The sequence below is a fragment of the Macrobrachium nipponense genome, chromosome 39 (assembly GCF_015104395.2).
Source record: "Macrobrachium nipponense isolate FS-2020 chromosome 39, ASM1510439v2, whole genome shotgun sequence".
Taxonomy (NCBI): domain Eukaryota; kingdom Metazoa; phylum Arthropoda; class Malacostraca; order Decapoda; family Palaemonidae; genus Macrobrachium; species Macrobrachium nipponense.
In genome coordinates this window covers 2,409,024-2,433,330 of record NC_061099.1, presented here as the reverse complement: position 1 = coordinate 2,433,330, position 24,307 = coordinate 2,409,024, and the positions used below count along the sequence as shown (strand labels likewise).

At 42.7% G+C, this 24,307-nt stretch overlaps 1 protein-coding gene across 1 annotated transcript in view; it reads left to right on the top strand.

The window, feature by feature from the left end:
• LOC135210016 (protein PTHB1-like) overlaps positions 1–24,307 on the top strand; it is a 70,489-nt gene that overhangs the window by 27,063 nt on the left and 19,119 nt on the right. The window contains 7 exon segments of the mRNA XM_064242784.1: positions 7,703–7,883; positions 8,407–8,537; positions 8,539–8,641; positions 9,873–9,997; positions 11,112–11,226; positions 11,758–11,872; positions 19,462–19,645. Coding sequence (XP_064098854.1) covers positions 7,703–7,883; positions 8,407–8,537; positions 8,539–8,641; positions 9,873–9,997; positions 11,112–11,226; positions 11,758–11,872; positions 19,462–19,645 — 954 coding nt within the window.

The following is a 24,307-nucleotide window of genomic DNA, read 5'->3' as shown; positions in this document are numbered from 1 at the left end:
AAGTTTGACTGAGGATGAATAGAAGGTGTATGAATCCTATCGGCGTAAGTTGGAGCGCGATAGGATCAGGAGGTCTTCCTCCAAGAGCGGTTCTACGAAAGGTAAGGGAAGTAACATTTCTCCTATTTTAACACCAGTCGAATTTGCTTCACCTAATCCTGTGTGTTGCATGAGGGCCCTAGTTCTGTGTCTGGAGAAGGTAATGCCCTTTCTCTGATTCTAGAGTCATTACGCACTCTAGAGTCCAAAGTGTTGGCCCTTGAAAACGGCTCGAGTAAAGTGTGTGATCGTTTTTGCCCCACCATAGTGTTGTGGAGGGGGCGTTCAGATCGGCCCCATAATGCCTCTAGGTTCTAGACCTCTGTCGGACTCCCAGAACTCAGGGAGTGGGCATGTCGAAAAGCCGCAAGAGGGTTACGGGGGCCCCACCGATCTGGCGTCCCTTCGGCAGGACCTGTTGCTATTCCCAGGCTGCCAAGGAGCGTGCTCAGGCTCGCATCCTTAAGGACTGTTTTTCGTCCTCCGAGGCGCCCTCCCCGCGCAAGGGGTGGAGCGCTCGGAGTGACTCGCGTCCGTTGAAAAGGACTTTTCCAAGGGAGGACGCTTTACGTCCCCTCTCTCCGCTCTCGTTTGCGGTCTTCGCCTGCGTGTATGACGCGTTTCCTCCACAGAAGAGAGGTAGGACGTCGTCCGAGGACGACGCTGAGAAGCTTCTTCTCGCGCCTCGGAGAGGCAGGTTGCTGTACCTTTGAGAAGGAAGGAGGCGTCCCCCCCGCCCCCTAGTCGCTTCTCGCAGGCTCAGCCCTTCACCTCCTCTCGGTTCTTCACCTACGAAGAGTATTCTTGCGTCGCTTCAAGACCAATTGTCGGCCTTAATGGCTCGGAAGACTCGCCCAGCAGTTGAGCCTAAGCGAAGGAAGGACGCTAGACTGCCTGTCAAGAGGACGAGGCAGTCTCCTTCTCTGTCTCCTCGTTCGTCTCTGTCTCCGCCCGCACGTCCAGGACGCCTTGAGGACGCTCGACAGGACGCCTTGGAGGACGCTTTTGAAAGACGCTCGGCAGGACGCTTTTGAAGACGCTCGTCGGGATGTTTTTGCTTGACGCTTTGCCTGTGGCAGAGGCTTTCGAGAGCGCTCAGAAGGACGCTTTGAAAGCGAAAGCTGGACGCTTGAGCGTGAAACGTAAGGACGCTCCTCGAGAGAGACTAATAAGAGTAACCTCTCTTGACGCGCAGCGCGGTCAGGACGCTCTTCGTGGTTCGAGCTCTAAAGATCGACAGAAGGTCGGTCGCTTTGAAGAGGCTGATGTTAGTCTTCCTCGAAAGCCTTTGTTGAAGGCTAGACCCGTTGGGCGCACGCCCTCTCCAGAAGTTCAATCTCCTTTGCCTCTTCGGGAGGAAGGAGAGCTTAGTAGTCCGGCGGACTCAGTGGAGGAAGAACAGCCGTCAGTTTCGTCGGTTTCCGACTACAAGGTGCTGGTTCGTCTTTTACGTTCTTTGTTTGGTGAGAAGTTCCAGCCTGCAGCTCCTAAGTCTCCTCCCTCTCAGTTTTCGTCTTCGAAGTCGGGCAAGGTTTCGGAAGTGGTGGAGATGAAGACTTCCTTGTCCACTAAGAGAGCATTCAAGAAATTGCAGGATTGGATGGAACGTCGGAAGGATCAGGGCAAGTCGACTTCGCCCTTCCTCCTTCAAGACTCAGTGGGAAAGGCGGCATTTGGTATGAGACCAAATCTGAAGTAGGAGTTAAGATCCCGTCTTCTTCCCAAGGGGACTTTGCTAGTCTGGTAGACGCCCAGAAGAGATCCCTTTTATCGTCCGCTAAGATTTCATGGACACCAACGGAGATCGACCATCACATGAAAGGTCTGTTAAAGACTCTGGAAGTCTTTAACTTCCTAAGACTGGTGCCTAGGACGTCCTGGATCTTAATCTCGGCGCCTGATTTTGAGTCTGGGGGAGCTCGTCCAATGTGTTGTCATGCATGGACAAGGCCGTCAGGGATGGTTCGGAAGAGTTAGTGTCTCATTTCGGCACTGCTTTCCTCAAGAAGAGAGCGCTTTTCTGCAATTTTACAGCGAGGTCTGTTTCTGCATCGCAGAAAGAAAGCAGAGCTTTCTCTTTGCACCTCTTTCGAGCCATCTCTTCCCCCAGGCTATGTAAGGGACCTGGCAGTGAGCCTACAAGAGAAGGCTACCCAGGATCCTTTGGTTGGCCCAGTCTTCAAGACGTCCCGCAGTCCCTATCACGTCGTCGTCTGGACGACCTCCTAGGAAGGTTAAACCCTTTCGTAGCGCTCCTCCCTCGAGAGCTGCTCCTCGAGGGAGAGGACTTGCAAGAGGAAGAGGTTCCTTCAAACCTAAATCCTCTAAGTGAGAAGAAAGTCCTTCAGATGCCTGTCGGAGCCAGGCTAAAGTTCTTTGCTTGGGTGCGTGGAGAGAGAGAGATACAGATGCATGGTCCCTCAAGATAGTGGAACAGGGGTACAAGATCCCCTTTGTGGACCCTCCTCCTCTTTCTACGACTCCCAGAGATCTTTCCCCGTCGTATCAAGGGGAGAAACGAGTTCTTTTAAATCTTTTGGATAAATGTCTGAAAAGAGTGGAGCAGGTCTTTAGACTTTTTCTGGGTCACCAGAGGTACCAGGATACTACAACAGACTTTTCCTGGTACCAAAGCAAGTCGTCGGGGGTGGCGTCCAGTCTTGGACGTAAGCAGCCTGAATCTTTTCGTAGAAAAAGAAAAGATTCAAGATGGAAACACCTCAGTCGGTTTCTAGGAGCCTTAAGACCGGGCGACTGGATGGTGTCCTTGGACCTACAGGACGCATACTTTCACGTGCCTATCCACCCTCTTTCAAGAAAGTTTCTGAGGTTTATGCTAAGGGACAAAGTTGGCAATTCCAAGCCCTTTGTTTCTTCGGTTTAAGCACGGCTCCGATGGTATTTACCATGCTCATTGAAAAACGTAGCGAGATGGTTACATTCTGCAGGAATAAGAGTGTCCCTGTATCTCGACAATTGGCTGATCAGAGCATCGTCAGAAGAAAGGTGTCTGAAGGACCTTCACTTCACTTTAGCTTTGGCGAAGTCCCTGGGGACTTCTGGTCAACCTCGAAAAGTCGCATCTGACCCCAACACAGTCCATCGTGTATCTGGGGATTCAGATGGATTCAGTGGCTTTTCGAGCGTTTCCGTCCCAGGAACGACAGCTGCAAGGCTTAGAGAGAGTTTCGGCCTTCCTGGGGAAGGAAGCTTGCTCGCGAGGGAATGGATGAGTCTGCTGGAACCATTTCCTCGCTGAAAAGTTTGTTTCCCTGGGAAGACTTGACACCCTCTGAACCTCTCCCAGTTTGTTCTTAGCAGACGAATGGAGAGTCAGAGAGGATCTGAATGCGACCCTTTTCATCACCAATCGGTGAAGAACCATCTAAGATGGTGTTTAGATCCTCGGAAGTTTCGAGAGGGGTTGTCCCTAAAGCTTCTGAGCCCAGACCTAGTGTTGTTTTCCGACGCCTCGGTGTCGGGATGGGGAGCAACACTGGGAGGGGAGGAAAAGGAAGTGTCAGGCACCTGGAGGGGGGAACAGGTGTCCAGGCACATCAATGTAAAGGAACTAGCGGCGGTTTTTCTGGCGCTACAGTTCTTCCAACAAAAGGTTGCAGAGAAAGTAGTCCAAGTCAACTCGGACAACACCACACAAAAAAAAAACATTGCCCCTTTGCCGTACCTAAAGAAGCAGGGAGGTACACACTCCCGTCCTCTGTTTTATTTAGCGAGGGAGATTCTGCTGTGGGCAGATGCGAGACGGATAGGATCCTGACGAGATTTATCGCAGGAGTCCAGAACGTCAGAGCAGACCTTCTCAGCCGACAAGATCAGATCCTGCCGACGCAATGGACGTTGCACCAGGACGTCTGTCGAGAGCTCTGGAGACTGTGGGGGTGTCCGTAGTCGACCTATTTGCGACGTCGAGAACAAAGAGGTTGCCTCTTTATTGCTCCCCTGTGCTGGATCCGGGAGCAGTCGCGATAGACGCTCTGCTCTGGGACTGGACGAACCTAGACTTGTATGCCTTCCCGCCATTCAAGATCATGGGGGAAGTAGTAAGGGAAGGAAGTTCGCGGCATCGGAGGGGACGAGGTTGACCCTGATCGCCCCGATGTGGCCCGCGAAAGAATGGTTCACGGAGGTAATGTCATTCATCATAGACTTTCCGAGGACATTGCCCTGGAGGAAAGATCTACTCAGACAGCCCCACTTCGCAAGATATCACCGAAACCTCTCGCTCTGGGTCTGACTGCGTTCAGACTATCGAAAAGCTGCCAGAGCGAGAGGTTTTTCTAAAGCAGCTGCAAAGGCGATCGCCAATGCTAGGAGAACATCCTCGAGAGCTGTTTACCAGTCGAAGTGGGGCTTCCTTCAGGGCATGGTGTAGAAAGGAGGGAATTTCCTCTTCCACTACCTCTGTGAGCCAGATAGCCGATTTCCTGCTATTTTTAAGAAATGTACAGAAGCTGGCTGTCCCGACCATCAAGGGAATATAAGAGTATGCTGTCGGCAGTCTTCCGACACAAGAGGACTAGACCTGTCTGATAACAGGGATCTTCACGATCTCCTGAGATCATTTGAGACATCCAAGATACCCAGGCAAGGATCCTTCTTGGAACTTGGATTTAGTCCTTAGACTTTTAATGTTGAGTCCTTTCGAACCTCTACATGAAGCGTCTCTTAGGACTTGACTAAGAAGGCTCTTTTCCTAACTGCTCTGGCGACGGCGAAAGAGAGTTAGCGAAATTCAGGCCATTTGTAAGAGAGTGGGCTTCAAAGGGGACAATGCTGTCTTCTCTTTGAGTCCCACTTTCTTAGCAAAGAATGAAAACCCGTCGAACCCTTGGCCAAGGAGCTTTGAAATCAAGGGTATGACAAGCCTTGTGGGCAAGAACCTGAGAGAGTCCTGTGCCCTGTCAGGGCTCTAAAGTTTTTATGTCCACAAGACTAAAGAAGTACGAGGTCCCTCAGATAATCTCTGGTGTTCGGTTAAACGACCGATATACCATTATCCAAGAACGCTTTGGCGTTCTTTTCGAGGGACGTCATTAAAGAGGCTCATTCGTCTTTCCACACAGATCGATTTGAGCCTCTTGCGAGTGAAAGCTCACGAGGTCAGAGCTGTCGCAACCTCGCTTGCCTTCCAGAGGAACATGTCGATCAAGGACATCCTTGGCGCCACCTTTTGGAGGAGCAATTCAGTATTCGCCTCACACTACTTGAGAGATGTGAGAACGATATACGAGGACTGTTGTTCTCTTGGGCCATACGTTTCTGCAGACACAGTCTTGGGGGCTGAAGGTAGCTCGCTCCCTATCCCTTAGTTAGGTTTAGGTTAGGTTTTTAGTTGTTGTGTTTTTTGTTTTTTTTGTGGTGAGGCTTTGGTGAAGACCTCCCATCTCTTAGCTTAGTGTTCAGGGGGTCTTGGATAGTTGGTCAGGTGGTGGTCAGTTGCTTCGTTGCCCTCATTTGTATGGCTCTATGCTCTTGTCACATTGAGGTCACGTCCCCGTTGACAGAGCATCCAGAGCGCACCAGCACTACAGGTCTCCACCTGGCTGGCAACTCTGATTAAGCACAAGCAGGCTGAGGTGACAGTAATCACAGAGTCTACTTTGCTAACAGGTGAGGAACCAAGGTGTATATCATCTACTTAATTTAAGTTTCCTACAAATCCTATTCTGTCTCTTCCCACCATCCGAAGCGTGGGATTCTGCATCTATATATATTCTGCCAAGTAAGTTTCATTGAACAAAATGTTATTGTTATAATACAATTAAGTTTGTTCATACTTACCTGGCAGATATATATAATTAAGTGCCCACCCACCTCCCCTCAGGAGACAGTGGCACTGATAAAATATGAATAGAAAATGGGAATGGTTCCTGATATCCGCTCCCAGCGGCGGGAATGGGTTACTACCTACCTGGCTGCCCACTGCGTGTGCCGCGAGTTTTGAAATTCTGTTCGGACTTCGGAGAATACAGCTATATATATATCTGCCAGGTAAGTATGAACAAACTTAATTGTATTATAACAATAACATGTTTAGATTTATAATTTTAAATTAAAATTTATTTATGATAAACTACATAATGCTGTTAGTTTAGCATTAATATTTTTTAATGCTTCAAATCCTAATTACATGGGTAAATTATTTATTATTGAGGAAAGTGTCTTGTTTAATGCTCTGTCAGGTAAGATATGAATCTGTTGTTGTAGTTTGAGTGATATAAAATATAGTTGTTATAACATTAAACATACTTTATTGTAATCCAGTGGTTATACAGAGCTCTCATTTGTGGTCCAAGTGTTAACGGACACATAATCTTAAGTCCTGTAGACAGAAGAGGTGGAATTCATAAAAACACAACTGTTCATGCGTGGATGCTTTTGACCCATTGGTTGTAATAATTATCCTCTTTGTTGTTACTTTATAATTGGATGTGACACTTTCTCAAAGTAATGCAAGAGCATTCTTAGATCTCTAGGTATTGTGACTCCAGCACTTGTGGGTCAGATAACTTAACAGCTTGTTTTGGAGGTGTTTGGGAGCAGAGTTGTTTAGTGGTTTGCTATCTCCTTATACCAATTGTAAAATCGATTCACTTTAGGTAGAGGCTGGTGGTTGAGGGCCATCAGAATGGGTGATGGCTACAGCAGAAACCTCTGAAAAACATCAACCTTAGAGACATTGCTTAATAATGTGATAACCTCCAAGTGTGAATATGCAGACTGACTGAATTATTGTGGATCCTGAAGTGTAACTGCTTCTGGTATCTATTTCCGGTTTGCTGGCACCTGAAAAGTAACTACTTACCAGTAGATCAAAGGCACACATGTGAATTATATTTTCTAGTTACTTGGTACTGTGATATAGGTACTTTTTCTGTCTATGAGATTTGAGAATATATGTTTGATGGAACCTTCAGATACCAAGTGAGGGCTGTACTGTATATGATTGATTGGCTTCTGATGCATCAACAAAGGGAGATGAAGATTTCAGAATGAAAATCAGTTACCTTAGACATTTTGTTTTGTACCACTGATAAAAGCCACAGCCTTTGAATATATATAAATTTTGGGGATTTAATGAAACACTTACCATATGATATTCCCTTATTACAGGACTTAGTTTCAGTGAAAATTATATGAAGTCTTATTTAGATAACACAGCCCAAGTCTTTCCATGTGATTCATCAGTGTCTAAAACATTTTATTTGAAGTTCATGTGCCAATTTTGCAGTTAAACAGTGTTTGATTTATCAGTGGAAACAAGTAATATTCCCATTTTATTCATTACTTATAAAGTCATGATATCATTATGTTAAGTTATTCATATTGCAATAGACATAAGTTTGTTAAAGTGTAATTTAAATTTAAGATATTTTGCTATTGCAAAACATCTTAAGCTGCATTTGATATTGTAATTACCAGGTCAATTGATCTTAGCGTATATTCAATTGATTTGGGGTTATGGCGATAGCAGATGGTCATTATTCAACAGCTATTGCATAGAATAAACTGCTTAAAACTTGAGATGCAAGTTTCTATATTGCTATTGTTTTGATGAATTTAGTATCAACCAGTATCTTTATTTGCCTATCAGACAACATAATTGCTAATTGATTTCTTAAATTTTGCACTTTCAATTTAGGGTATCAAAGGTGCTGCTGTATCTTTGGGGGATGCTGGGCAACTTCAGGTATCATATCTGGGTACAGATCCTTCCCTCTTTGTTGCACCGCCAGCAGAAACCAGAGAGATTAACTATGACCAGACTGACAAAGAATTGGCTCAGCTTCACAGGATCATAAAAGCATCCACAAAAGATACAGGTACAGTATTATGTAATCCCTCATCAATACAGGTATGGTACACTACTCTAAAGATGATAGTTCTGATGGTCAATATTAATATTACATATATTGCAGTGTACTCAACTAGATGTAACTTTTTTTTTAAAAACTACTGTGTTTCTTGGTCTTCTATCACACTGGTTTGTATTTCTGAAAAAGGATTTAGAAATTTTATAGTTTCAATTTTGTTGTAAACTAATTTTAATTAGATTACAGCTAAAGTACTCCTAAATATTAGTGTTTTTGTAATCACAACTTTTGGAGATATTGTTACAGCATAGCACATGTTCCCATATGCAATAAGATTTGGTATAAAGATGTGTAAGAAGGCAAGCATAATTAGACTGATTTAAGCAACCAGTAAGCATAAAAAGAATTGTTTTATACAGTAATTTTTATTCCTTTTTAGTTTTCTTAGACAAGTTATTAATATCTAGGGGTATTTGGTGTTCATGTGACATTTGGTAAAATACTGGATTTACTATTTTGGAATTGGTTTCAGGAACTCTTGTTGGAATGAATCGAGGGGATAATGACTTACTGGTGACAGGGTCTATTGGCACACAATTGGAAAGATGGCTAGGCACCACAAAGATACAAGATCCTGAGGGTGTGCCAGCAGTACCAGTAGTTTGTGCGACTAACAGCTCACATCCCACTGAATTGTGTCAGAGTTAACATCTGTGTAGAAAAGCCTCTGGCTGTAACTCAAGATACATTTGTGCTTAGAACAATATGTAAGTTATTTACTGAAACAAGAACTGCATAGAGGAGTGTTCCATATCTATGCTATGCTCAGTCTATCTACAGTCAAACTCATCCATACATTGCTCTTTTTTTTCCATTTTCTCGTCCTTTTATATTTATTTCATAATGTAGTTATCTTTTTTGTTAAAGAATTTTACTATGCATTGTTTAACCCCACAGCCCGGGTAGTGGATGGGTATCGTACATATATGATCAAGATTTGGCACCATACAGTCTGAACAAATTTTGCAGGAAAAATGTTCTTAGTTCCATATATCACTATTGGCAACTCATCACATCAACCAGCCCGAGAAGAGCCTTTATTAAGCTCAGAGGTCTGGGTAAACTAATCCTATATAATATAATAATAATATTAAACTCTTCAGATCACTTTATAAGAGTGAATGAGCTGAGAAGCCCTCAGTCTTGCTCAAGATGGTAAGGAGGAATGTCATCACAAATTCCCATCCAAGGATGCGTCGTAAATATTTTACAATAAGTATGCTAAGAATTTGTTCCCGGCTTTATTTCTTATCTTTTATTATATTGTCTGAGCTGTAATTTCAATATGACAAAATAAATTTTTAAAAAATATTAGAAAGAACACTTATAACATTGTAAAGTTAGTGTATTTTTTATGACTGTCTTACTGAAAAAGAGGCCCTCAAGGAGTGGGAAATATTCACATACAATTTCCCGTGGAAGGTATAGACATTCTTTTAAAATTTTTTTCTTATTCTTTAAGAGTTTACACATCTTTCCATTGATGAGTTTTTTTTTTTCTTTTAAATTAGTCATCCTTAAATTTAGTCCATTCATGGGTGTATGCATTAGCATATATATTAGCCTGGACTGTGAGGGCTAAATAGTTACAGGATTGCAAATGAGTGGTTGCATTGGTTGAAGTTGCTCTGTTATGATTATATTTTAGTAGCTAGAAATTTATGTCTATAAAACCTTTTATACAGTATTGATATTTATACAATCATTCAACTTGCAATAGCTTTTTGAGAACCATATCAGTGTTGAATAGCGTAAATGTCTACTTCTTGGACTCAGGAGCTCAAGAATATACTTTTCAAAGACATTCCACAAGTTGATGTGAGCACATATAATTTGAAATGTATACGGTTGAACTTCATTGGACTGTACAGATTCATGCACAAAAGTTTCCCAGATATCTGTAAGGATTGCTGATTTCACTGTCTTGTTTGATCGCAGGTGACACAAGCCAGATCATGGTGAAAATATACTTGGCTGAGAGTTACATTCCTACGAGTCTAAAAGTGGCCATTATTGCATCATATGTCAATCAAAGTGGAGCTCCTCGTGTCATTACTGCTTCTGTGAGTGACTTCCTCCTCTTATCTCATAAGGGTTTTAGTTTAATTTTGAGAGAATTTTTTTTTTTTTTTTTAGAATTTTTTTCACTCTGTGTTTACTTTACAGCACTTGTGTGTACATATACAGCTAAGTCTTTTTATATTTTATTTACACTTTACTACAGCATTTGTGTGTCCATATAAAGCTAAGTCTTTTTATATTTTATTTACACTTTACCACATTACCTGGTAGTGTGAGAAAAAGTGAGAACTGTATCATCGATAAAGAAAAAAGGATTTTACTAATTTTACTAATCCTCTCAGGTGAATATTCTCTTCTAGAATCCTTATTACAAGCTACATCACAAATCTTTACTATCTTGACTTTTATATATACTACTACAGATGTTGTATTAAGCTTGGTAGACTTCACCTCATACATTTTATACCTTGGGATAGTTAGTGTAGTGATTGTGCACTTATAGCATCCATGATATAGAGATGCGTAAAATGTTGGCAGTCCTCAGAGCACTCAGGCGTCAAGCATGAGTAAGAAATGCAGTATTATCCCAATCCCTTAAAGGATGTGGGTTAACAATTGAAATAATTGGACAATAATAATAATCTAACATATTGTCCAATTATTTCATGTATAGGAAGTGGCAGTATATATGATATAATTATTAAGAACAAAGCTATTGGGTTAGTCCTATGAAAATTAAGAATGTTGATTCAGTGGTGTGATTAAAACTGTTTATTGATAATAACTTTTGATTTTGAGATCTGTCTCTGAGTCTGTCAGTAAGGATGATAAGTCATTGTAATGCCAGGTTATGTACATAAATAAATCGGTTAAGCTTGGTGCTGATCAAGTAAGTTTTTTGGCTGAGTTCCATCTAATAGAGTAGCAGTAACATATGTGGCATCATAAGTAAGAGGGGTTTATTGTAGGAGGGGATACATATTACCCTAAGTGAATCACTCTTGAAACTTCTTTCTTTTACCATTAATGAGTAAGGGCTTATATTATTAAAAGATAAAAACTCTAATAAAAAAGCATTATTATTGTTATACGAAACTAGTTATGTAAATAGCTTTGTTGCAGTTTTTACTTTTTGCTCATTTTTTTGTCTTTCAGATGGAAGTTCCCCTCCGTTTGGTTGTCAAGCCTAGTGCACCATCCAAAGAAGCTGACCACAAGATAACAATTGCAACAAATAAAGCTGCTGTAAATCTACCAGAGCTTTTCCCAGGTATGACACACTTCATTAGAGCAACTTTAAAGGGGATACTATGAATTTAAAGAAAATACTAGACTGAAATTAAATATAGTAAATGGCATGAAGATTCAAGGTATATATGATCAGGTGAAACCTGATCAAATATGTCTTGGGGCTGGAACAGAAGGTCCCATTTGGAATGTTTCCTTGGATTGTCTGCAAAAAAAAGTAAGCAGGTTTGAGAACCATTGTGAGATGGTTTTACATATATAATTTTGAGACAAGAACAAATGGAGTATTGTTGCATATCTTCTTGACACTATTGTTGTAAGGAAAACAAATTGTAGCTCCTTGAATTACTCTTTGAACAGCTTATGATGACAATTATTTAGTAGTTCAAGAAAGATTAGTAATACCAACTATTCTAGTTTGGCACTGGTAATGGTAGTAAAACTTTACTGATGTGCTGAGCATTGTTCACCATATCATTAACTAATGATTACGGTAATTATTATTTATGGTGCTTTTTTTATTTACAAATTACATGTTTTAATGTTTTTTCAGACTTTGGCTTAGATGGAAGTGTAACGACTGCACTTGGACTGCAGTATTATGGTGGCCCTGAAGTTACGATTCTCTCCTCAAGGACAACCAACAGATATCGTTTACAATCAGACAGGTATACGTACTGTATTTTTTACATGACCTTGAATGGAGAATTACAGTTACCACACGTTGGTTTCAATACGAATCCCATCAGTTTATATGATCCATTTGTGTGAAGCACTCCAAGTGACACTGGATAATGAAGACCACTCACCTTTAGCCCTGTCATGAAACACCAGCAACAGCAAGTACACTTGTCATTGTTACCCCCATTTTCAGGGGATTTTTTTCATTAACACTCATTTGTTCCCAGACTAAAATTTTTTTCTTTTATAAGAAAATACCTTCAGTGACAGCTATCATGATTGTTGAAGTTTGGCAACCAGGTAGTTAAAAGTGACAGACGAGCGAGAAGGCACTACCCACTCAGTTTTCCGTACAGTCCATTCCTGTAATATTTTGTATTGATAATATAATGAGGTTATGAGGAATAGGTAAGACAGTTTGCTTCAGTTTGCCATAGTGTTCCTGTATTATGTTTTTGTACAAGTAACTTACCCAGCAGATATATACTTAGCTATAGACTCGGTCGTCCCGACAGAATTTCAAAACTCGCGGCACACGCGACAGGTAGGTCAGGTGATCCACCTATTCCCGCCGCTGGGTGGCGGGGTCTGGAACTATTCCCGTTTTCTAAGCCATAATTTCTCTGTCGGTTGAACGGACAACACCTATTGTTCGTTCCTCCATCTTGGATTTCAACTCGTTTGCCGAGAATTTGGATTGGTTTTTTGGTGACGATCTGTTTTTTCTCTGCTTGGCATACGCTTATTGTGGACTGTTTTTTCGACTTTGGTTTTGACTACTCTTTCACGATGTCTGACGCTAAGGCTTCACCTATGTTTAGAGTTTGCAGTAGGGAAGATTGTAAGGTTAGGCTGCCTAAATCGGCATTAGATCCTCATAGTATTTGCGCTAAATGCAGGGAGAATGAATGTTCTTTTATTAACACCTGTGTTGAATGCGAGAACCTTACGGAGCTTGAATGGAAGGAATTATCATCATATGTTAGGAAGCTTGAGAGAGATAGAGTGAGAAAGGCTTCAGCTAGGTCATCTAGTAGATCTTGCTCCTTAGAACAAGAAATTAACTCTCCTTCTAACAATTTTCCCTTAGCCTCAGCTGCTTCTCCCTGTTCTGAATCCAAAGATTCTTCGTCAGAGAGGGAAAATGTAAAAGCTTCAATTAAGAAACTTCAAGCTCAGCTACGAGCTCTAAACCAAGTGTAAGAGTGGTGATAGTGACTTGTGCAGTGTCCCCAGTGCAGTGGAGGGGGCGTCTGACCGGTTCCTCATTGCTCCTAGGCCTAGACCTCTTCCAAACTCCAGGACCAGGGGAGGAGGAATGTCGAAAGCCGCAGGGAGGATGCAGAACATCCCCAACGGTCAGGCGTCCTTCGGCAGATCCTGTTGTTAAGTCCCAGGCTGCCTGGGAATTGCCGCAGAAAAGGCGTCCTAAAGGAGTGTTTTTTCGGCCTCAGACTCTTCCTCTCCTAAACGAGGATGGAGTTCGGCCTCTCTTTCGCGCCCTTTGAAGAGAGCCTGGAAGGCTCCTAAAGGAGACGCGGCTGACTCCAGCCCAGAGCGTTTTCCCGAGGATTGGCCTTCGGGACCTAAGAAGACTAAACAAGAGGAGCCTTCTCTTCAGGATCCTACAAAGAAGTTTTTGGTTAATCTGCAAGAGCAGTTAGCTTCTCTCGTAGGCTCTTTTGCTAAGGACTCTACAAGGAGGAAGGATGTCTCGCTCCCTGTTAAGAGTTCCGCTAAGCGTCCCGCTTCGTTATAGGAGAGAACCCTCACGATCTCCAGGGCGTTTATCGCCTTCGTCGAGAGACTCGTCTGATAGGAGTTGCTTCTTCCTGAGAGAAGAGCCCTTTCGCCCTATAGGCTGTCTTCCCCGAAGCGCCCTCTGAGACGCCGCGAATCGAGCAGAAGTCTCGATCGGTTTAGGTGCAAGGAACCGGGAAACCGATTTAGGTATCAGGATCCTTTGGGTCTGCAGGACCAGGAGCCAGACAGGCGCAAAGAGGCAGCAAGACGCAAGAAAGTGCGTCAAGAGCCTCTTAGAACACAGGATTCAGGACCTCAGGATTCTGCTAGAAGGCAGAAATCAGGACGCTATGAGCCAGGACGCTATGAGCCAGGACGCCATGAGTCAGGGCGCCAGGAGTCAGGGCGCCAGGAGTCAGGGCGCCAGGAGTCAGGGCGCCAGGAGTCAGGGCGCCAGGAGTCAGGGTGCCAGGAGTCAGGGCGCCAGGAGTTATGACGCCAGGAGGCAGGACGCCAGGAGTACGTTAGGCGTCAAGTGTTAGGGCGCCAAGAGCCTGTTAAGCGTCAGGAATCAGGACGCGGGGATCTTTTCAAGCGCCCTGAATCAGGACGTCGGAGGGCCTAGCAAGTGCCACGAACCTGGCGAACCTAGACAACAAGAGTCTAGTAGGCGCAAGAGTGTTTCCGACAGGCAGGAGCCTCACTCTTGTATAGAAGTGCTAATGTTCCGCGCTCCCCTTCTCGGGAAAGGAGTTCTTCATCCGGTGGGAAGAGCCAGATCACTCCAAAACGATCTCCTTCTGTGGATCAGTTGGACCAGGTACGGAAGACGAAGAGCCAGTAGATGTAGCAGTTTCTGACTACAAGAGACTTTCTCTTTTGCTGCTAAAGGAGTTCGGAGACTCCCTTCATCCTGCGGACCCTCCTTCACCAGGATCGTTGATGTCCAGCACTAAAGCTCTCAAGTCGTCTTCCTTCGTCAAGATGCGCCCCGCTCTTTGTATGAAAAAGGCATTAAAGACTTTTTCAGAGTGGTTGACTTCCAGAAGGGAAGCGGGCAAGACAGTTTTTTCCTGCCCTCCTTCAAGTTAACAGGCAAACCAGGAAGGTGGTACGAGACCAAAGAACCTATGGGGTTAGGTCTGCCTTCTTCCGCAGATGCGGATTTTGCTTCCTTAGTGGACTCTTCTAGGAGGAAGTCGTTGCTGTCTGCTAAGGCGACTTGGGGCATGTGTGAGCTAGACCACCTTCTAAAGGGCCTCTTTAAAACCCTAGAAGTCTTCAACTTTATGGACTGGGCTTTCTGGGAGCGTTAGCGAAGAGAGCTCAGGACACTGACTTTGTTTCCATGGAGGAACTTTCGAGCGTCCTGGCTTGCCTGGACAGAGCGGTCATGGACGGTTCTGTTGAAGTTGCCTCTCTTTTTGGAACGGGAGTATTAAAGAAAGATCTGTCTTTAGCTCTTTCTTAGCAAGAGCAGTATCACCTTTGCAAAGGACATCTCTTCTTTTTGCACCGTTATCCCCGCACCTTTTCCACAAGAGACTGTTAGAGAGGTTTCTAAATCTCTTACGGAGAAGGCAACTCAGGATCTCCTCACGCACTCAGCCAAGAAGTTTAGGCCGGCAGTGCCTATAGAGAAAAAAGAGAGACCCTCTTTTTGTACAACCCTTTCGAGGTGCCTCCTCTTCTAGAGCCCCTCCCTTCTTAGAGGTCGCAGACCAGAGAGAAGGAGTACCATCTATGAAGGTCCTTCGGCAAGTCTAGATGAGCAGGAAGTCCTCCAGACGAAAGTAGCGCCAGGCTACTCCCCACTTTGCCAAAGTCTGGGCGCAGAAGGGAGCGGACTCCTGGTCCCTCTCTATCCTGAAAAAAAGGATACTTGATCCCCTTCAGGAAAAATCCTCCCTTGACGACAAACTCCAAGGGAGTTGACCGCGAGATACTCGGATCCGGTCCGAAAGCTTGCTATGTTGCAAGCAGTGGAACAGATGATTTCCAAGGAAGCGGTAGAACTGGTTCAAGATCTCCAGTCTCCAGGATTCTACAATCGGCTATTCCTGGTACCGAAAGCATCGGGGGATGGAGACCGGTTCTAGACGTCAGTGCCTGAATTTCTTTGTATTGAAGAAGAAATTTTCAATGGAGACGTCTTCCTCTGTTCTATCTGCTCTTCGTCCATGGGACTGGATGGTGTCCCTGACCTTCAGGATGCGTATTTCCATGTGCCAATTCATCCGGCAGCAAGGAAGTATCTGAGGTTCATGTTCCAAGGGAAAGTGTTCCAGTTCCGAGCGATGTGCTTCGGACTTTCGACTGCCCCTCAAGTCTTACGGACATCATGAAGAATGTAGCTTATTGGCTACATCTGGCAAGGGATCAGGATCTCGTTATATCTGGACGATTGGCTAATAAGAGCCCAATTGGAGAAAAAATGTCTGGAGGACCTATTAGTTACTCTAAAGTTGACAAAGTCCTTAGGACTTTTAGTAAATCACGAGAAATCCATGCTGACTCCCCAGCAGAATATTGTCTATCTGGGGATTTCAGATGGATTCTCGGGATTTTCTAGTCGTATCCTTTTTTTTCGCAGGAAAGGAGCGAACGCTGCTTAGAAAAGGTGTCAGTCTTCTTAAGGAAAGAACATTGTTCCGCGAGGGAATGGATGAGCTTACTGGGACCCTCTCCTCGATGGAACAGTTCGTTTCCTTAGGAAGACTTCACCTACGACCCTCAATTTTATCTGAGGAGAAGTGGGATTGGAAGTCCAACAATCTAGGAGATACATTTCCAATCTCGAAAGGGATCAAGGAGAATATCCGTTGGTGTTAGATCCACAGAACTTAAGCAAGGGCATCTCCCTTCGCTTACAGAACCCTCGCCTAGCGTTGTTTGCAGACGCCTCAGATTCAGGGTGGGGAGCGACCCTAGGTTCGCAAGAAGTGTCAGGCACTTGGGAAGGAGAACAAGTGTCCTGGCACATAAAACAAGAAAGAGCTAACAGCCATTCATCTAGCTTTGGTTCATTTCGAGGAACAGGTCTCAGGTCTGGGGATTCAGATTCACTCGGACAACACACAGCCCTCGCTTATAGAAACAACAAGGGGGGACGCATTCCTTTTCCTGTACGAATCAGCAAAGGATTTCTGCTGATTTGGGCACAGGAAAGGAAGATCTCTCTCCTCACAAGGTTTGGTGCAGGGAGAGAAAAATGTCCGGGCAGATCTGTTAAGCAGAAAATAAGAACAAGTCCTACCCACGGAATGGACTCTCAATCCTCAGATTTGCCAACAACTTGGCATCTGTGGGGAAGGCCCAATATAGACCTGTTCGCGACCAACAAGAATCACAGATTGAAAACCTATTGCTCCCCGAATCTCGGATCTCAAGCAGTAGCAGTAGACAGGCTTTCTGCTAGATTGGACGGGCTGGACGCATACGCCTTCCCTCTTTCAAGATAGTAGGAGAAGTATTGAGGAAGTTCGCTTGCTCGGAAGGAACAAGAATGACCCTCATCGCTCCCTTCTGGCCGGCTCTCGATTGGTTCACAGAGGTGCTGGAGTGGTTAGTGGATTTTCCAAGATCGCTTCCACTAAGGAACGATCTTCTCAAACAACCCCACTTCGCAGGTTTCACAAAAACCCTCCGCTCTAAGTCTGACCGCCTTCAGACTGTCGAAGGACTTGTCAGAGCAAGGGGCGTTTTCTTTTCACGAGAAGTGGCGAAGGCTATTGCAAGAGCCAGAAGAGTCTCCACTTCTAAAGTATATCAGTCGAATGGGGGAGTTGTTTAGAAGATGGTGTTAAGGGAAAGAAAATATCCTCCTCCAGTACCTCTGTACAACTGAAATCGCAGATTTTCTCCTATATTTGAGAAAGGACTGTAACCTGGCAGTTTCAACAGTGAAGGGTTACAGAAGTATGCTGGCCTCAAGTTTTCGACATAGAGGAATAGATCTGACGAATAATAAAGATCTTCATGACCTTATAAGATCTTTTGAGACCACGAAAGAACATGTAATCAAGAAGCCTAGCTGGAACTTGGATGTGGTCCTCAAGTTCCTAATGTCGGAAAAATTTGTACCGTCTCACTCAGCTTCATTTAGAGACTTAACGAGAAAGTCATTATTCCTTTTTGCGTTAGCAACAGCCAAGAGAATTAGCGAGTTGCAAAGCTTTGGCGGAAGGTAAAGTGGGGTTTAAGAAGGATTCAGCGATTTGCTCCTTTAAACCATTTTTCTAGCGAAAAATGAAAATCCCTCAAAGCTTGGCCAAGAAGCTTTGAGATAAAAGGACTATCTTCATTAACAGGGCGAGAACTAGAAAGGACTTTGTGTCCAGTCAGGGCACTCAAGTTCTACCTGGAGAAGAAGAAGTTGCTGAAAGGTACAGAAGAAAGTCTTTGGTGCTCTGTAAGAGATCCGAAAAGAGCGATTTCTAAGAACGCCCTTACATACTTCATAAAAGATGTATAAGGGAAGCTCACCTTAAGTGCGAAGAAGAGCATCTCAAGGTTCTCAGAGTGAGAGCTCATGAAGTGAGAGCCATAGCTACGTCTATGGCATTTCACAAAACATGGTCGCTTCAGGCTCTTATAGAGTCGACATTTTGGAGATTGTAATTCGGTGTTCGCCTCGAATTACCTAAGGAGACGTTAAAATTTTGTACGAAAAGTGCTTTGCTCTGGGGAGCGTATGTTTCGGCGAATTCAGTGCTTTGGGAGAAGGGGCTGAGGCTAATCTTCCTATTTAGTTTAAGGCTTAATTTACTGTTTATTGGTGGTTGTTTTTATTGGTTAATTGTCAGAGGGAATAGGGACCCTCTTACAATTCATAGATTGTAACAATACTAACATGGTCAGGTGATCGGGATTGGCTTCAGTGCTCTTTGTGATTTGTTTAATAACCTTAACTCTGTCATGTAAGAGGGCGAGTCTCCATGATATGACAAAAGTCAAGGCTCTACCATGTAAATGGGTCAGCCCCCATTGGTACGATCCAGTATAGGCTCTGTCGCGTAAGCAGGCTAGCCCCCATTGACACAATCCAAAGAGTTATTCAACCATAGGTTCATTCATCGTTGATAAAACTCTTGAGGCAAGCAGACTCATCGACAGTAGTCATGAAGTCTTCAGCCCAATAAGGTAGGAACTATGGATTATGTTATCCAAGAACATAGGTTGTTTTTTCCCTGTTTTTTTAATGTATTTAGTTTAAGTATTATTTTGTTTTTAGCTGTCTCTTGCCCGCCACCAAGGGTGCCAATCAGCTAAGTATATATCTGCTGGGTAAGTTACTTGTACAAAAATGATATTGTTAAGATACAATAAAGTTTTGTACATACTTACCTGGCAGATATATACGATTAATGGCCCACCCAGCCTCCCCTCAGGAGACAGGTGGAAGAGAAATTATGGCTTAGAAAACGGGAATAGTTCCAGACCCCGCCACCCAGCGGCGGGAATAGGTGGATCACCTGACCTACCTGTCGCGTGTGCTTTTTTTGTTTTCGAGTTTTGAAATTCTGTCGGGACAGAGCCGAGTCTTATAGCTAAGTATATCTCTGCCAGGTAAGTATGTACAAAACTTTATTGTATCTTAACAATATCATTTTTGACTTTGTAGGCACAATGAAGTGAGATCTACATTTTACAGTCATATTTTCATTGTTACCACTGATAATATTCCAAGTGTTATGTAAACAACTTCGAATCTTTACTAGTAGTATGGAATGCACAAATATTAAAACACAACAAAAGCAAATAAAATGGAGTAGTATTCTTGATAATCTAGATAAAATACACCTTCAATACAATTATTAAAATTGTATTTCAGTTTGGCTGCTCTGTGGTTGATTCTCAGCGAAGTCACTCAGCGCCTTAGAAGTTACTGGGGCCATTCTTCTCGCAAAGATGGAGAGGAACTGGAACTAGGAGTTGCTTCAGCTGTGCCAGTTCACGAATTGTTTTCTGAGATTGATGCTCACTTCATGAGGAGAAAGAAACTCCATGAATTGCAGGTCAGTAAAGATATTGTAAGTTGGTCAGTGTCAGTCTAAAGGTCAAAACTTCATCACAAGCCTAATTTCATAGCAGTCTCAGCCTCTCATCATTTTCCCAGTTCAGTTGTGTGTAACTGCTTCTTATAGAATTACGCAACTTATTTTTGTCTCATTTTTATTATTTTCACTTTACTTCTATATTTTTGATTTTTACTACTTCTGTGACACTAACAGCCGGGGGAAGACAGGAGTACATTTCCCTCCTATCTCCTCCTGGGGACTGGGCAATTATTGCTTCACCTTGTTCATGAATCTGATAAGCCCAGCTTGCGCTTAGACAATATTCCATATGAAGGTTTGTATATTATGAAAAATAGAACTTACTTAAAAATTTATAATTTTTTGTTATTGATGAAAGAGGCTTAATCTTGTTTGTTTTGCTCTACATTTTATATAAGCATCATAACTTAAGTTCTCTTGTTATTTAACTTCATTTAGTTTTCTTATACAGGCTGATTTATTTTTTGTTCAATTTTCTTACAGTAATTGTCAATTGCTTATGTAGGTTGTATGCTTTTCATTTGTTTCTTAATTTTCTAGTGAAATTTTGATTCTGTGCTTAATGACTGTATAATTTTTAATCTCTTGGTTATGAATTTTGTCCCGTATGAGGATCAAGAGTAGTGACTGTTGGTTGTAAGTTTAAATGTAGGCTCCTGGTTGTGTTTAGTTAGGTCTAAGGCTATTAGCACAACAGAATGAGGGGTGATGGAGTGGCTTGAGGTGTTGCACTTGTGCTGTGGGAGTTTTTTTCACCTGTCATAGCTGCTGAGTGCAACTTGGATTTCCTTCACTGAAGTATGACATTTTATGATTAACTGGTTTGTATTAAAAAACATGTTTTAATTTTATAAAAATGCCTTTAAGAATGTTTAAGCCTAAATTCTTTTCAGTTGTATTTGTGTACATCACAATACTAGGCCAGGATATGCTGTGATTCATACGATTTCGGCATGTTTGAAGTCTTGCGGCCATAATGCTTAGATAGTTTAACAAATTTGTCTGTACATTTAGTATGTTTCCAAAATTGATAAATATATTCACTGAAAACTTATTTCCTGGGCTAGTCAGTCAACTACCAGAGCTCATAATTTAGGTTTGTGTAATTTTGAGGTTTTGCACTTTTAGTTAGCCTTCCATGTGCCATTGATATATAAGTTTAAGTTTACTGAAACTGTATTTTCTGGGCTCAGCCGTGTCGCTCCCGTGAAATATGTCTGCTTTAGCACTATTTCTAGTAAAATATTGCTATAATACCAGAGAACTGCTAAATTGGACATGTCAGAAGCCTCTGACTCGCTCACCTATATAAAGGTGTCGGTATAAAACTGGGCAAGTGTTAAACACTACCACAGCAACCCCTCCAATTAGCCTTTTCCTCATCAAAAGACCCTAAATACTGGGAAGCCGACCCATAGGTCACCATAGCTACCCGTTGAAGGCGGCTGTGACGTCATACTTTTCGATAGCCATTCCGTGTTCGCACGTTCGAATATTACTATTTGTTCTTTTATTTTTATTCTGGTTACGGATCGTTCATCTACTCTTCACCCAAGTTAAGACTGGTTCCGCCCTTTTTCAATATTTAGGGAGTGAATTTGCCTATCGTTTGCCTTTATTTAGGATTTTATTAGGCGTCACTTTAAAAAATAGGGGGCGGGCGGCAAGTCGCCTTTACGGCTTACCCTTGAATTGTACCGATTTACGCTTGAATTGTACCGACTTCGAGTAGTCTTCCTCTCTGCTTGTAACATGTGATATTTCAGTACATGTATGTATGTGTGTATGTATATGTATATATATGTATATATATATGTATATATATATATATGTATGTATATATTTATTTATTTATTCTTGGGTGGCAGTTTTTAGTCGATCCGATTTCCATTTATGTTTTGTTATTTTCATTATTTTCACGTTTTTCACGGGGGTCTTCTTTCGAGCACGTTTCTTTGTTTCGTGCTTCGCCGTTATCCACCTCCGTCCTATTTTCATTCAAGAAATTTTCCCTTTTTTCTTTTCGTCAGCTTGCCGTTTCTTATCGTTTTGTCAGTAAGCAAGTAGTTTTTTTCCCCTTTTGCGCCCACTGTTTATCGAGTGGCCTTCATTGCGGTTTATATTTTACGACAGATTATTTTCATTTCCCCCGTGTTAAAGCATGATTTTCTTTTAGCTTTAAGTAATTGATTTTATTTTGTCTATGTATATTTTGGATGTTAGGTGTTTTCCTCGTAATCTTTTATTTGCGAGGATACGCTGATCACGTGATCGTCACCCATCAGCCCTCCTTTCCCTCCCCCTCACGTGGGGCCCCCAGTAGTTGGGTGTCTCCTCTCGCCTCGGTTGTCGCTGACAGCCGTTCCCATCAGCAGAGGGGGGGGGGGGGGTGTGAGAGGGTCCTCCAGGACCTTAGGTTGGTGTGTGCTTCTCAGCCGACGCCTCCGGAGTTGTTGATTGCTTGCGTATTCAGCCTCGGCTTCCTGGATTTGTTGCGCTCTGCTTCTTTCAGCTTCCGGAGCTTACATCCATCCGCCTAAAACATTCCCTCTCGTGCATAAGGCGGATTTAGTTATTCAGGCCTCTCCGGTAGTCGTTGAGGGCTATGTTTACGGAAGTTTCTCTTCGTAGGCGGAGATATATATATATTATTATTTTCTCCCTTTTATTTTTATTTTTATTTTCTTTTCTTTTGCCACGGAACTTGCGAGTTCATGTGGCCGTCCCGGGTTACTTCGTGTACCCCCCACTCCGGGTCATACAGCTCCGGGTGGTAATTATTATATCCCCGGAGTAAATATATGGAATTTTAATTTTATATATTATATATTTTTTTACCCTAATATCTTATTTCCTTTCTTTTGTCCAGGAACTTGCGAGTTATGTGGGCCGTCCCGGGTTACTCGTGTACCCCCCACTCCCGGGCATACGTCCGGGTGGTTTATATTATATTCGGGACGTATATATGAATATATATTATATACATATATATATTTTTATATATATTATTTTCCTTTCTTTTGCCACGGAAACTTGCGAGTTCATGTGGCCGTCCCGGGTTACTTCGTGTACCCCCCACTCCGGGTCATACAGCTCCGGGTGGTTTTAATTTTATTATAGTCCCCGGGACAGTAAATATATGAATATATATATACATATATATATATATATTATTTCAGTTCGGCATGCTCCGGCATATGACATTATTATCATAATAATCCTATAAGTTTGTGCAATTGTTCTCATATATTATTGCACTTACAGGCCACTCAGTGTCTGGTTGCCGATCTACAGGATCTGTGCAACCATGAGTTTGCCGGAACCATGCCCCGTGCGCAGTATTGCTTACCGGTTCCGTAGTCTGGCATCACGTAAACGGCTTTGCATGCTACGACTTGTACAACAGGTTACCTGTTCGATAAGTTACCGCACTGCTTGTTCTATACATATTGTGATGGAATTATATTACACTACTTGGGTTAGTGTTAAAAAAAAAAAAAAAAAAAAAAAAAAAAAAAAAAAAAAAAAAAAAAAAAAAAAAAAAAAAAAAAAAAAAAAAAAAAAAAAAAAAAAAAAAAAAAAAATAAATAAATAAATAAAATAAATAGATAACTAAATAAATAAATTAATAAAATAAATAATAAACTAATAAATAAATACTATATAAATAAATAAATAATTAAAATTTCTGTAAATTAAATTACATTAATTAATCAACATATGTAGCATATGTTCAAAGATTTTACTCGAAATTGACACATTCCTTGCATTACAGACAGAGCAGTCTGTTAAGCATGCTGCACTCTCCACCCTCAAGGTCTGGGTTGGAGGTTTTGGACAGAACGTAGGGGTAGCTAAGCCTTTTTATGCTACCTCAAGATATGGCAGCCTCCCCAGCCGGGAAAGCTGCCGGATACGTTGACCCAAAAGTCGCAGCACCAATTATCAAATAAATTCAAGATTCAGTTATGGAACAGCAAGAGCAGAATTGCCAGACCTTGGTTTGGAAGAAGTCTCACTTGAACTAGTGAGGATTTGCCCATTACACTAGATATGGTTACAGGTAACAGTGTTAATGAGGCTAGCCTAGTTGGTCACCGGGGTCTTTCCCCTCGAAGTGACTCTGATTCTTCCTCTCCCTTTACTCCTCCAAATTCCTTCATGGGTTTCACAGGGGTTTGGTTTCCCCCTCCCCTCCCAGGTCGCATTCCTTCTCTGTGATTCCTAGATTGAAAGAGAAAACCTTCGGTGGGTAAAACCTTGCTTAAAAGCCAATCAGACACAAAGCCACCTCAAGTCCCACCATCCCTGCAACGTCTAAGTAGGTCGGATTACTCATAAACTCATAAGGTAACGTAGGGAGGGCTGGAAGGTTCCCCTTTAGTCGGCAAAGACCTGTTCAACACGAATATTTTAATTCAGGCCAGTAGTCTTGCTAGCTTAGTGCAGTTCAGTCGCAGCAAGGTTTGAAAGGGTGTTTTAACGTTTACGTGCACAGGACTCCCTGATTGCAAGGTCTCAGACAGGAGTCGGCAGTTCGGCACCTCCTAGTAATTTGGTGCAAGGTCAGAGCATGCCTGACGGGTCCACGTTCCCTCCGTTCCACCCTGGTGATTTTTG